General features: G+C 41.8%; 1 protein-coding gene across 1 annotated transcript; it reads left to right on the top strand.

Moving 5' to 3' along the window:
- Window positions 1–400: 400 nt before the first annotated feature.
- On the top strand, window positions 401–13,682 carry LOC310797566 (zona pellucida-like domain-containing protein 1; the record flags this gene model as incomplete). Its single annotated transcript, XM_083659947.1, has 11 exons — window positions 401–425; window positions 574–693; window positions 1,084–1,301; window positions 1,423–1,607; window positions 4,468–4,540; window positions 6,123–6,220; window positions 9,459–9,539; window positions 9,621–9,789; window positions 10,544–10,643; window positions 11,372–11,392; window positions 13,561–13,682. 11 exons carry the CDS (start codon window positions 401–403, stop codon window positions 13,680–13,682), a joined length of 1,212 nt encoding a protein of 403 aa, XP_083516073.1.
- Window positions 13,683–14,814: the final 1,132 nt, after the last annotated feature.

The raw sequence follows: 14,814 nt of genomic DNA on the forward strand, positions 1-14,814 counted from the left end.
CTGGGTCATGATAAAGGCTAGTACAGACTCTCCTCAAAAGGGCATCAAAGCTTTGTCTACGACCCCAAGAGATTCAACACTTGCTCATGAAGTCTCATGTTTAATCTATATTGTAGAGAGAAGTCACACAAGAACCAGGCCATTGTTGTTTCTGATCCCTCGCTAAAGACTCACTCAAGGTGTGTCAGATTTCACCCTTAAGGTATCGGTCCATGGTACTTCCAATACAATAGATTTGTTCCCATACAGTGAAATTGAGGGGGACACGCCAAACTATACTGACCTTGTTTCTGTCCAATCCTAAGGAGGAGGGCGAGCTACAGGCATAAAAGCAGCACCCCTGCATCCCCATGCATTATAACAAGCAGGAGACAAGCACGGGAGGGGGAGCAGGAGTGGGATGGTTCAGGTGGGTGTGATCCAAGGTAACAGCAATCTTCAAGCATCTGCTTACATCTGCACATGCTTGACTTTCTTTTGATGCACTTTGAGATCCTGCAGCTCACTTTGGCTTCCTCTAAAGCACCTGAGATTTTATCGAGCTTTTTGTTGTTGTTGTTGTTGTTTTCACAGGTATGTTCACAACAAGAAAGGCAAAAATGAATCGTCTCAGCTTTTTCCTCTTGGCGTCCATGGTTGCCAAAAGTTGTCAGCTGACAGAAAGTGACTGTGGATCTGGCTATCGACGTCCAGGTATTCCTATTTGTTCTGTTCTGATGTGTTATCTCTCAACTATCTATGCATTGTAGGTCCTAAAGAAGACTTCAAAAGTCTTTATTCTCAGTGAAGGTGAAACACGATATTAATTCCACACAACTACACTAAATTACTAGAGCTTTCACTGCACTAAATTTCTAGTACTTTCACCCCAAACACTATAGCTCATTTGGAAACTCTGAAGGAATGCTAATTTTACCACACAGCTGTTGGCAATAATATGTAAAGCAGGGAAATTGGATGTGCACATTTAAAATAGACATTTTAATCATTCCACACATTACATTAGCTCATGAATGATGTTTTCAAGCCACTTTTGTGGCTTGGAAAAAAAATAGCAAAGTTCTTTACTATTCCCTTTCTTAGAATACAATGACATCTCAGTTGATTGTGGCACCGACTCAATTGGCCTGGCTATCCTCGTCTGCCCCGTTGTCTATACTGGCTACAATGAGACCAACCTCATCCTCAACAATCTGTATGATGACCCATGTAAGGGATCCTTGGACGAGACCGTGGACCCGCCCGTTGTCAGGTTCAGCTTTCCCCTGAACATGACCAACGCCTGCGGCAGCCACTTCAAGGTCAGTATAGCTGGAGGAGTAAGATGGGGGGGGGGGGGGAGGGGAGAAGCCATACTTTAGGAATTTCTGAAAGCATCCTCTATCTTTCTGTTCTTGACGTAACCGTAACTGTTGCCACCAGACCACCAGTGCAGCTGGCACAGGGATCTTCGCTGACTTCTCCAACATCCAGACGGTCAATGTCAGTGGTGTAGTACGCTCCCATGATCCAAGCACAGGGACAGTCACCTACAATGCCGAGCTGAAATATTTCTTCTCCTGTGCTTACCCTCTGGAGTACTTCATCAACAACACCCGCATGGATGTGTAAGACCTCTCCTTGGCCTTTTTTGTTTTATTTTTAATCTTGTATACCTCCAGTTACAGCTGAATCGCAATTATCTTTTAAGATGTTTATGTACCTGGACATAGTGTGTTCTTACACTGGACATTTGACAAAAAGATTCTTACCTCTATCTTCCGACAGGCGCTATCCCTAAATAGCGCTTTGCGCACTGTTTGCTCATGCCTTAAAGGAACACTCCGCCCATTTTCAACCAGCTTTGTATCATTAGAACATCAGTAGTATATCAGAAAACTGTAAACGGTTTTGAAGTCTGTCATTTAATTTGACAGTTATTGAGTGTTAAAGTGTGGACCAGTAACATCACTGGTCCACACTAACTCAAATGAATAACTCATGAACTCAAATCAACTCTCAATAACTGTCAAACTATTCATCATTCATCTAGTTTGACAGTTATTGAGAGTTGATTTGAGTTAATGAGTTATTAATTTGAGTTAGTGTGGACCAGTGATGTCACTGGTCCACACTTTAACACTCAATAACTGTCAAATTAAATGACAGACTTCAAAACAGTTTACAGTTTTCTGATATACTACTGATGTTCTAATGATACAAACAAAGCTGGTTGAAAATGGGCAGAGTGTTCCTTTAAGGCACGGAAGATAGTATTCCGCCTTGCGCCGTCCGCCAGGTGTTCTGCCGAGTTTTGCTCCCCCCCCCCCCCCCCCCCCCCCCCCCCAAGCAGCAAAAAAAAAAAACATCCCCACCTCACAGGACCTACTTGTAATGATTTATACAGAAATGTAACTGTTTCAAAGTGATATAATTGTCTGGTAGACGTGACCTCCCTGATTTCTAAGTTAAAACAGCCCCGAAATATGTTGGGGATGCAATTCTCGGCTTGCATGCGGAAACGTTCACGGCACCTGTCGCAAGTGCAAATTAGAGCCGTGCCAATTCTGCCAAAAATCATCTGCGCCCCAAAATGCCTGTGCAAACGGGATTTGGGCGGTCTTAACTACCAGAATTATTCACGGGTGTGGCCAGGCAATGCTGGGCATTACATCAATCAAAACCAATCAGATTCCCGTCTCACAATGGTTGTTTGCGCGAGGCATGCAATATGCTGTAATTCTCTCCATGTGTAATAGAGTGTACTCACTCGTGCGAGGACAGAGGGAGCTTATTGACAGATCGTCTGCGGTGCCAATGACCCTTCGGGTTATGAAGGTAAATAGCCTATGTCCATTGTCCCACAAGTTTTCTCAATTTATTTCCCTCTTTGCGATGTGATAAAAGTTTCTCAGTGAGTTATAGTTGATTGCCTCACTGAATTATCTGCTAATACCCAATTTTAGCAGCATAATTTGATGTCTTGGCGTGGCAAGGCTGTGCTTAATGACATATCCAAAAGGAATTCCACTTTCCACTCCGCAAATACCTCTCTGCACTGGGAGCGCAGCCGTAATCTCCATGCAGAGCGCCCAGCGCAGAGAGGTATTTGCGCGTAAGAGGTCCTTTTCAAAGCTCTTATAGCGCAAAGTAATTGCGCGCTGCTGACGATAGGGTAATGCCATCTATCCCACATTTTAGATTCAAGATTCAAGATTTTTATTGGCACTCCATAGTACAAGTATCACGTGTGAAATTCTTGTGCTGTGAACTCCGTTTACAACATAGTACAAATATAACAGGGCATATGAGTGCAAAAACAACAAGAAACACAACAAGCAATAAGGCAGTAGAGTGATAAGACAAGTCAGAGACAGTGGCATATTCACTGCACATAGGTGCACATGTCATGTGCATACTTTGGACGTACTTAAACATTTTAAATTCGACATATTTGACGTCCAGGTGCAAATAGCATATACCTAATTAAACATACAAGTAAACATTAGACGTACATAATGGTAGCATCTACAGTGCGGTACAGTACAGCTACTACACTATTTGTGTATGTTAAGGAGTCTGAAACGCCTGCTTTGGCATGGGGCAGCCAATGCCCAGTACAATTATCACAGGCATGTGCTTGTGTCCGCCCCCAATTTGCATTGCGCACGGCGTTAAACGAGCGCAAACGCAAAATTAGCGCTTTTGGGAAGATAGAGCCCTCTGTGACCATTTTCATGGTAAGTATTCTGTAGATTAGAATTTGCAACAAAAAAAAATGTAGCCTATTGCCTAAAGTGACTATACATTTGTAAAAACTAGCAGACTTTTCTAAACCAAACCCCCATGTGAAACCATGCGGTATGACTTTTTTCTTTTTTGTTTGTTCTAATCCTATATAGATCACTTGCCTTTGGTGAAATACATCTGTCGTGGTCATAAGGACTAAACTAAGAAGCTAAACTAACTAACAGTTTTAGGATCACTAAATACTTATAATTTGTTGTGGCAAGTAGGCACCCATCATATGAAGAACGCACTCAATATAACAAACAACAATTTTAGGATCACTAAACACTTATCATTTGTTAGCAAACAAAGCTTGTTCAGGGCAAACCAAGCTTGTTCACCAACTTTCAGGGCGATTTTTTCTTAATGTTGCTTTTAGGAGTACGGACATTCAAATAATCACATCTTCAATTTTTTCAGATTTCAATGTATGACACATCATTTGAACGCTTACAATCTGCACTTTCATAAAAAAAAAATTTTTTTTTTTTTTTACCTTGGCCTACTTGTTACCCAAAACACCAGTCCCTGTCACATATCTAGATAAGATAATTGTGGTCCAGTAAAGTATAGGCTACAAGAAGACCCTGTGTCACTCCCCATTTTAGCACAATCGGGCATCCCCCAAGTATTAGACAGACATATATGCTATCCATGTATCTCCCCCATCTTCCTGACACCAACCCTTGTCCCATATAGGTCATCATCCTCCATTGCAGTGAGGGACAACAATGGAAGCTTCATCAGCACTTTGAGCATGGAACTCTACACTGTAAGTTAATATAGCAAAGTTGATGTTGCAGTGGTAGCTGTGAGGTCAGTGAGGTCACTGCTCTGTGACAATAGTCCTTTTAATAGACTACAGTAATTTATTATAACTATATAACTTAAGTTAAAAAACCCTTTTGTGAGAGAAACCCTTTAGCTGTGTTGCAATTAAGCCATTCTGATATTGTGAAATAAAAAGCTAGCAAGTGTGAAATTGAGAAATGCATTTTATTGCGGCTAATCAATCATCAATATAGAGACACTGCATGAAATAGGCCACACCCATCATTGGGGAAAGCTCTCCATTCACCTCCATACACCAGCATAATTTTCCTTGAATTAAACATGGTTAAAAGCGGTTGTGTAATGGGCTGCACAGCCAATACTATGTAAATAAACAAATAAATAAATAAATCACAAAATAAGTTTTTCATACTCCCGAGCAAAACAAGTTAGTCATTGAGAAGAAAAGTGTGGATCTAGGGCCTAGATCCTTATAGCCTAGATTAAGGAGAGAGGGCTGACAGGGCTTATCATGGCAGAAGAGGGGGGAAACTTCAGACCCCGAGAATAAACAGTTATAATGTGGAGAGTACTTTGCCATTAAGTTACCATTCAATTAATGATCTAGTTATATTCTTGTAAGATAACCTGTAGACCTATGTTTAAAATTGCTCTGTTAGGCTGCTAACTTACTAAGCTGATTTACTGAGCCAACTCTCTATATAAAACAGATGAGTTGCATTCATGTGTAGGTCTCAGGATATTTTGTTCTGTATTGACTGACAGACTTGTTGACTGACTGTTAGCCTACAGGGGGCAAAAGTAATGAAATAAATCTCACTGACTTGTTAGCTAACATACGATAGTTAACCAACTTAGCATCAATCCACTTTAACAGCAAGTCACGCCAGTCAGTCAAACTAGTCTGAATTTTTTTAATAAAGTGAAATGATTAAACATCAATATATATTATCTTACCTGGTGATTAAATTAAGTAATGTTAGTGGTGAATGTTGAAGTATTTCACATCAGTCCACTATGTGGGATAATTTATCCAGCTTTATTGGAGTAACATTAATGAAAATTGATGTACAATGTACATTCTCCTCTCTGTTGTAGGCAGTTTGTGGAAATCATTCTTTGACAGATTTGTCTACTTGAAAACAGGGAAAACCTTGTCAGGCTGTCCATATCTGTTAAGATTTCCTCGGGCGCTTTTGCCTGTTTTATTAGCGATGCAGGTTTCCCCAAAGGTGGGTGTGACTTTCGATCTGTGACGTGCTCTGCAGTGTCTCTATGCATTAGATACTTAAGAACAATTCAATTCACATAATTCAATTGGGTTCAGTTGTGTTCAATTCAGTTCAACTCAGTTCAATAGTAATTAATTTCAATTCAATTCAATTTTGTCAATTAAAATCAGTTAAATTCTATTCTATTCAGTCAAATTCAATTCAGTGGAAATCTGTGCACATAGCAATACACCACATCATAGAGCCAATGAGGGAAAGGAAGGCTCCCAATGTGATCGGTGTGCAGTGTGAGTGTTAACCAGATGGTAAATTACAATGTTCTGTTGACAGGATGTCAACTACACCACCCCTCTGACCATACCACAACTGGGCATTGAGCTGAGGACCAACATCTATGTCCAGGTCAAGGCAACCAACTTGACTGATCAGTAAGGCCATCCACATTATCTCTCCAACCACTGACTCTTCTCTTGAATAATGTGTCACAGTTCTTAAAGAGTAACTAAACCCTAAAATCACTTTTTTCAGCTGAAAACCAATGTATATAGGAATGTATTAGTGTTGATGGATCCAGGTCAAAATCTATACATTTTAGTGCAAAATATTAGAATGTATTCATAGAGACTGCCCTCTAGCTACTGGTTGAAAGCTGCTTTTTAAATTGAGTTTCTTTGAATTCTCCTAATGACTGATCTTGGTAACAATCAAGTTGACATCAACAACCAATCCACATCCCTCCCACCTCCTATACATTCAGGCAGTGTCTCCCCACCTGTTAACTTCTGAAAATATGTGTCTGTTACTTTATTCCTGCTATCGGTTGTTGTGTTGATTATGCCGGGGAGGCCAACTGTGCTAACATGCTACTAATATTAGTAGCATGCCTGTGCTAAATTGGTTCACAGTAATGTACAACCGATAGCTGGAATAAAACAGACACATATTTTCAGAACTTACTGGTCTTCGTCAGGCTGTATACAAGCTGTCAGACAGCCTGACGAAGACCAGTGAGGTTGAAACGCGTTGTATGAAGATGTATATTGTTAGGCCGGTGCTTGCACTGGCCTATATGACCATGTGTGTCCCAATCGCTGCATACACGACTCCTGGCACACTTTCATCAAGATGGGCTTTTACTTTGAAATTGGTTTTATTTGACGAATGTCCGGTTTCGGACTTCCTGTCTGCCCGGATCTGATCTTGTTCAGCTTGACAGAGTCGCTCACGGCCACAGAGGGTCCGCGCCCATGTTAACGTTGCACGCGACGCAACAAATAAACAAACAAACATTTCCCAGTGTCTCTGGACATCAACAGTAGCGGGAGACGTCTCCCCTTCTAGCAAATATACATGAATGTTATGCGTAAGGAACATGAACATCTTACCGCGAGGCAGAGAGCTAAGCTAAGTAGCTAACAGCTGAGCTAAGTAGGCTATAACTAGCGTGTTAGCCGATCGGAAAAGCATGTAAACAGCGGTGAGATTAGTGAGAGAGTCGGTGAAAGGAGGAGAGACCCGCGAGTGCTTGTGCAGTGAATGTGATCAACCTTGTGGACATTCTGTTTCTTATCCATTAGGTATCGAGTATCGTATCTGTATCGAGTATCGAAGCAGATATTTATGGGTTATCGTATTGTTTAAAAAAATCCATAATATCCTGCATCCCTAAACACAAACAGGGAAAAAAGGTGGAAAATCAAATGACGGCTTATATGTGTTCTGTTGATTGTTAAAATGTGTATGGGTATACATGGGTGACGATCCCATGCACCGGCCGTATGCCAGGTTTCGACCTGGCCTTGTTTGTTAAACTGTCTCAGTTACACATGTACTCTACTTTGTGATAAAACTTACAATATCCAAGATGCTCCTTTTTTTTCATTGTTATAGTTTTGGCCTGCTGCTTTCTTGTGCATTTTGGATTTTTCCTTAACTTTTTTCCAAGCCACCACCGCGCGAGCCACAGCAGCAGCTGTGGGCACGGGGTAAGACTTGTGCATCCTCTGGGGTTAGACAGTCAGTGAGCTTGTCATTCTCCAAATGACACCGCGCACGCGCAGCATCGTCTCGGCTGATTACACTTCACCGCACTCCTTAGCCCAATATAGTATCATCTCACCATGTATCTTTCAATATAGTATCCTCTCACCATGTATCTTTCAATATAGTATCATCTCACCATGTATCTTTCAATATAGTATCCTCTCACCATGTATCTTTCAATATAGTATCCTCTCACCATGTATCTTTCAATATAGTATCCTCTCACCATGCATCTTTCAATATAGTATCCTCTCACCATGTATCTTTCAATATAGTATCATCTCACCATGTATCTTTCAATATAGTATACTCTCACCATGTTCTTTCAATATAGTATCCTCTCACCATGCATCTTTCAATATAGTATCCTCTCACCATGTATCTTTCAATATAGTATCATCTCACCATGCATCTTTCAATATAGTATCCTCTCACCATGTATCTTTCAATATAGTATCCTCTCACCATGCATCTTTCAATATAGTATCCTCTCACCATGTATCTTTCAATATAGTATCATCTCACCATATATCTTTCAATATAGTATCATATCACCATGCATCTTTCAATATAGTATCATCTCACCATGTATCTTTCAATATAGTATCCTCTCACGATGTATCTTTCAATATAGTATCCTCTCACCATGTATCTTTCAATATAGTATCCTCTCACCATGTATCTTCCAATATAGTATCCTCTCACCATGTATCTTTCAATATAGTATCCTCTCACCATGTATCTTTCAATATGGTATCATCTCACCATGTATCTTTCAATATAGTATCCTCTCACCATGTATCTTTCAATATAGTATCATCTCACCATATATCTTTCAATATAGTATCATATCACCATGCATCTTTCAATATAGTATCCTCTCACCATGTATCTTTCAATATAGTATCCTCTCACCATGTATCTTTCAATATAGTATCCTCTCACCATGTATCTTTCAATATAGTATCCTCTCACCATGTATCTTTCAATATGGTATCCTCTCACCATGCATCTTTCAATATAGTATTCTCTCACCATGTATCTTTCAATATAGTATCCTCTCACCATGTATCTTTCAAAATGATGCAGTGAGCGGAGTTGAGCTCAGATTCTCTCACCATGTAAATGGTAAATGGTAAATTGACTGCATTTATATAGCGCTTTTATCCAAAGCGCTTTACAGTCAGTAGGTACATTCACCCATTCATACACCGATGGCGGCAGGTTACCACGCAGGGTGCTGGCACACCATCAGGAACAATTTGGGGTTCAGTATCTTGCTCAAGGACACTTCGACATGCACTGGAGGAGGCGGGAATTGAACCACCGACCTCTTTTATCCAAAGCGATTAGTGGACAACCCGCTCTACCTCCTGAGCTACAGCCGCCCCTATGTACCATGTATCTTTCAAAATGATGCAGTGAGCGGAGTTGAGCTCAGATCTGGGTGTTTAGTTGCCCTTTAAAGCTACACTAGGCAACTTTGCACATGGGTGCCTCCAGAGGGCAACAAAACAAATGGTAGTAGATGGAATTTGAAGTCTTAGTACAAGAAAAATAAGTGCTTCATCGCCTAAAAAATCCAGTGTGACTCTGACCCCCGTCGCTCTTCCCCTCCAACAGGTATCACGTCCTCCTGGACCGCTGCTACGCCTCCACCTCTGCTCAACCCACCAATTCCACTTACTTCAACCTGTTTGTCTCGTAAGTCCTCAAATCTCATTCTGACCTTAATGGTCAAAGTCCAACATCGACTGAATGCTCTTTCTCCTTTATGTCTGACAGGTGCTCCCAGGACCAGATGACCACCATGCATGAGAACGGGGACAGCCACAACGCCCGTTTCTCCTTCCCAGCCTTCAGGTTCATCGAGCAGCAGAACGAGACGGTGTCCACCTACTACCTGCACTGTATCACCAGACTCTGTGAGATCAGCACCTGCAGTGGCTTTAAGGTCAGTAAAGAGTTAACATACTGTAGGGCAATAGAGTGCCTAAGTCACGCCATCTACGACAGTGCTTCTCAAAATCTTTAAGCCGTGACCCCCACAAAAATGCGGCTCCTTCCACCGCTGCGCTGCCCAACCCAACTTTATTGCAGTAGTTAGCTAGCAATCACCTGTCACTGTCACCAACCCCAAGAACAAACCTCCTCAAAATGTGTGTGTGTGTGTGTGTGTGTGTGTGTGTGTGTGTGTGTGTGTGTGTGTGTGTGTGTGTGTGTGTTTGTGTGTGTGTGTGTGTGTGTGTCTGGGTGTGTGCGTGCGCGCGCGCGCGCGCGCGCGCGCGCGTGTGTATGTGTGTGTGTATAACATTTGAAAATGGGCGGCCTTTTTTGTCCGAGTCAAATGTTGGCTCTACCTCTAAATGTGTGCAATGCTGTATGTATGGAAGCCTTATCAGTCCAATCCTTTCGTCTTATCGCGTTGAATCATAGGTGTCTTCTTCTTCTTTGTGACTCGGAGTGGCAGCTGGTAATGCGATAAAATTTCAAGTTGGAGCTATTACTGTACTCCTTCGATTCTGGCACCCAACAACACAGCAAGATGACATTTTCTGTAATGTTGGGTGATGAGGAAATCATGTTTGCAGCTCATTTTGCCTCCAGCTGACACTGTGATGTAGGCAGTGACGTAGGCCCCCAAGGGTGTCTATATCCTATATGTCTATATACTATACAGTAGTTACACTCTTTCTCTCCATCTACAGCAATGTAGCAACAGGAGGAGAAGGGATGTTGATGAGGAAAAAGTGTCAGAATCCACCACCCTCACCTTAAGGGAGCCCATTGTCACCAGATCTGAGAATGGTAAGCATGATATTTAGGTAACATTTTGCTTTAAATGCTGTTATAAGCACATCATAAGAACATGACGATAAATGAATTACAGTAACATCAGACAATATTAAAATGTATAATAATATTTTATTAATATGGTATGGCACCGTTATTAATTAATAGACAGAACAAGATGTTACTATCCCTTGTGCCAAAATCCAAGGAAAGATACCATCAAGCTATAGGCTATTTTATTCTGGTATTATAAGCAGGGATCTGGAGGGTAAACATGTCTAAACTCACTTTACTCACATTTTTAGACTTGACACAAATCTCAAATCTTTGTGAGGTAAATTTATATTGCATATCATATTAGTAGTATTGAACTGATGAGGGGTGGAAGCATAAATCAATGCTTTTCTGAAAATATACTTGATTAATGTCTCTATAGTGGTTATGATGTCTAGAATGATCGCCAATGCCAACTGGAGGTGGTAGTTTATCCACCATTTTATTAAAAATGACATCACTGAATCCATCATAATTGCATCATAAAACGTCAAAATGCATCATAAAGCATGGATGTGATTTAACACAGTTATGATGTTGTTATGAGCCACTTTACCTCATTCCACATAATATGTTCAGTTTATGAATAATGGCATCGTAAGAGGAATGTCAGTAAGAAATCCACCACTTGTACTAGATGAGTGGTAACACTTACCTGGTTTCTTTCTTTCTTTCTTTCTTTCTTTCAGATTTTGCATCTAAAGAGGAAGGTACGATTCTCATGTTTTGTATCAGTTGCCGGTATAATGACTCATTTGTATTCCAAGAGGTTTGTAAAGCTACAAATGTTCTGTCTATCTATGTACTGTACGTATTACAATGACATGTATATCATGATGTGAGGAGAGGATGGTGCCAGTAAGCCTGTATATCATGATGTGAGGAGAGGTCAGGTGGTGCCAGTAAGCCTGTATATCATGATGTGAGGAGAGGTCAGGTGGTGCCAGTAAGCATGTATATCATGATGTGAGGAGAGGTCAGGTGGTGCCAGTAAGCCTGTATATCATGATGTGAGGAGAGGTCAGGTGGTGCCAGTAAGCCTGTATATCATGATGTGAGGAGAGGTCAGGTGGTGCCAGTAAGCCTGTATATCATGATGTGAGGAGAGGTCAGGTGGTGCCAGTAAGCCTGTATATCATGATGTGAGGAGAGGTCAGGTGGTGCCAGTAAGCATGTATATCATGATGTGAGGAGGGGTCAGGTGGTGCCAGTAAGCCTGTATATCATGATGTGAGGAGAGGTCAGGTGGTGCCAGTAAGCCTGTATATCATGATGTGAGGAGAGGTCAGGTGGTGCCAGTAAGCCTGTATATCATGATGTGAGGAGAGGTCAGGTGGTGCCAGTAAGCCTGTATATCATGATGTGAGGAGGGGTCAGGTGGTGCCAGTAAGCCTGTATATCATGATGTGAGGAGAGGTCAGGTGGTGCCAGTAAGCCTGTATATCATGATGTGAGGAGAGGTCAGGTGGTGCCAGTAAGCCTGTATATCATGATGTGAGGAGAGGTCAGGTGGTGCCAGTAAGCCTGTATATCATGATGTGAGGAGAGGTCAGGTGGTGCCAGTAAGCCTGTATATCATGATGTGAGGAGAGGTCAGGTGGTGCCAGTAAGCCTGTATATCATGATGTGAGGAGAGGTCAGGTGGTGCCAGTAAGCATGTATATCATGATGTGAGGAGAGGATGGTGCCAGTAAGCCTGTATATCATGATGTGAGGAGAGGTCAGGTGGTGCCAGTAAGCCTGTATATCATGATGTGAGGAGAGGATGGTGCCAGTAAGCCTGTATATCATGATGTGAGGAGAGGTCAGGTGGTGCCAGTAAGCCTGTATATCATGATGTGAGGAGAGGATGGTGCCAGTAAGCCTGTATATCATGATGTGAGGAGAGGATGGTGCCAGTAAGCCTGTATATCATGATGTGAGGAGAGGTCAGGTGGTGCCAGTAAGCCTGTATATCATGATGTGAGGAGAGGATGGTGCCAGTAAGCATGTATATCATGATGTGAGGAGAGGTCAGGTGGTGCCAGTAAGCCTGTATATCATGATGTGAGGAGAGGTCAGGTGGTGCCAGTAAGCCTGTATATCATGATGTGAGGAGAGGATGGTACCAGTAAGCCTGTATATCATGATGTGAGGAGAGGTCAGGTGGTGCCAGTAAGCCTGTATATCATGATGTGAGGAGAGGATGGTGCCAGTAAGCCTGTATATCATGATGTGAGGAGAGGATGGTGCCAGTAAGCCTGTATATCATGATGTGAGGAGAGGATGGTGCCAGTAAGCCTGTATATCATGATGTGAGGAGAGGTCAGGTGGTGCCAGTAAGCCTGTATATCATGATGTGAGGAGAGGTCAGGTGGTGCCAGTAAGCCTGTATATCATGATGTGAGGAGAGGTCAGGTGGTGCCAGTAAGCCTGTATATCATGATGTGAGGAGGGGTCAGGTGGTGCCAGTAAGCATGTATATCATGATGTGAGGAGAGGTCAGGTGGTGCCAGTAAGCCTGTATATCATGATGTGAGGAAAGGTCAGGTGGTGCCAGTAAGCCTGTATATCATGATGTGAGGAGAGGTCAGGTGCCAGTAAGCCTGTATATCATGATGTGAGGAGAGGTCAGGTGGTGCCAGTAAGCCTGTATATCATGATGTGAGGAGAGGTCAGGTGGTGCCAGTAAGCATGTATATCATGATGTGAGGAGGGGTCAGGTGGTGCCAGTAAGCCTGTATATCATGATGTGAGGAGAGGTCAGGTGGTGCCAGTAAGCCTGTATATCATGATGTGAGGAGAGGTCAGGTGGTGCCAGTAAGCCTGTATATCATGATGTGAGGAGAGGTCAGGTGATACACTGAGCTCTTGTTGTCCCTGGTTGTCTTGTGAGCAGATGTGTCCAGCAGCAAGTCCGACTCCACCCTGGGCCTTGGTGTAGCCGTGGGCGTCCTCATCCTTGCCGTCGTCGTGATCCTAGCTATGGCGGCCGTCTTCTACAGGAGGTTCAGACACTAGTAAAGGGAGGCGCCACCTATTGTACACCACTCTTCTGCATGCACAAGCTGAATTGTGGGAGGTTTAGTGTAGGTCAAGGACTAAGCTCAGCGTAATATCGCTCTCGTCGTCGTCTTTTTGTAGCATTTTGTAGCATGTTCAGAAATGTGGTCTTGTGGCTGAGATTTATTGTGATATTAGTCCTGCTAGGCTTTATAGGGTGATTTGAAATGCAGAGTTATTTTTAGATGTTTACATAAAGAGGCTTTGCTTGTTTTACTGTAGTAGCCTACAAATGCTGCAATATAGAAGGAAAACTTTAGTGTTACGCATTCGTGCACTTTGGCCTTTGAAAAGCAAAGAGCAGAAGGGAACGGGGAACTCCTAGTGTGTAGGCATGGTAATCACAATGATTTAGCCCCTCTGGGGATGTTTTAACAGCAGAGAAGAATGTACAAAATGGTAATGTGACAAAGTGTTCCATTGATTTGTATGACAAAATGACAGACAAGCTAAATTGTATCAATGTGCGTCCGGGTTTGTTGGACAAATGATGCAAACAAACAAAACGTTTGACATGTGGTAGAATGTGGAGAGTGAAGTCACTGTTCCAAGATGGCATTTTAATTATTTATTAGGTTTTTGCTTTATATTAATAAATGTTTGATATCTGAAGATCAACATTAAACAACCTGTATGGACTATTCTTATTTATCAGCACATAGTTGGCCTTCCACTTTTTAAAATCAACCACCATATTCACTCTCACAACCTACCATCTTGACCATTTTCTATGTTGTTTTTTGAATGATTAAATTAAGTAAGGGAATATAGTTGGTATGCACAAAATAGATAATAACAAGTTAAGCTGGTTAAAATCTGTTCTGTCAGCTTCTCAAAAAGTGTATTTTGGCTTTTGGCTTATAATCTACTTTTTGCATATCCGCATCTTTTTAATCTCATAATCAAGCCTGGTCATATCCAAATTAATAGAGTTTCTGCAGCTCCTTGAAAACACTTGTATTATCACATTATCTAAATTCAAGGCCTTAAAGGTCTTAAATAAGGCATTTTATATCATACCTTTACTGTTCTTATGTTCCATTCTACCTGGCATGAAAAAGGTATTTCAATTTGGCTTGTTAAAATATGC

Source organism: Poromitra crassiceps, assembly GCF_964638095.1.
Source record: "Poromitra crassiceps genome assembly, chromosome: 1".
Taxonomy (NCBI): domain Eukaryota; kingdom Metazoa; phylum Chordata; class Actinopteri; order Beryciformes; family Melamphaidae; genus Poromitra; species Poromitra crassiceps.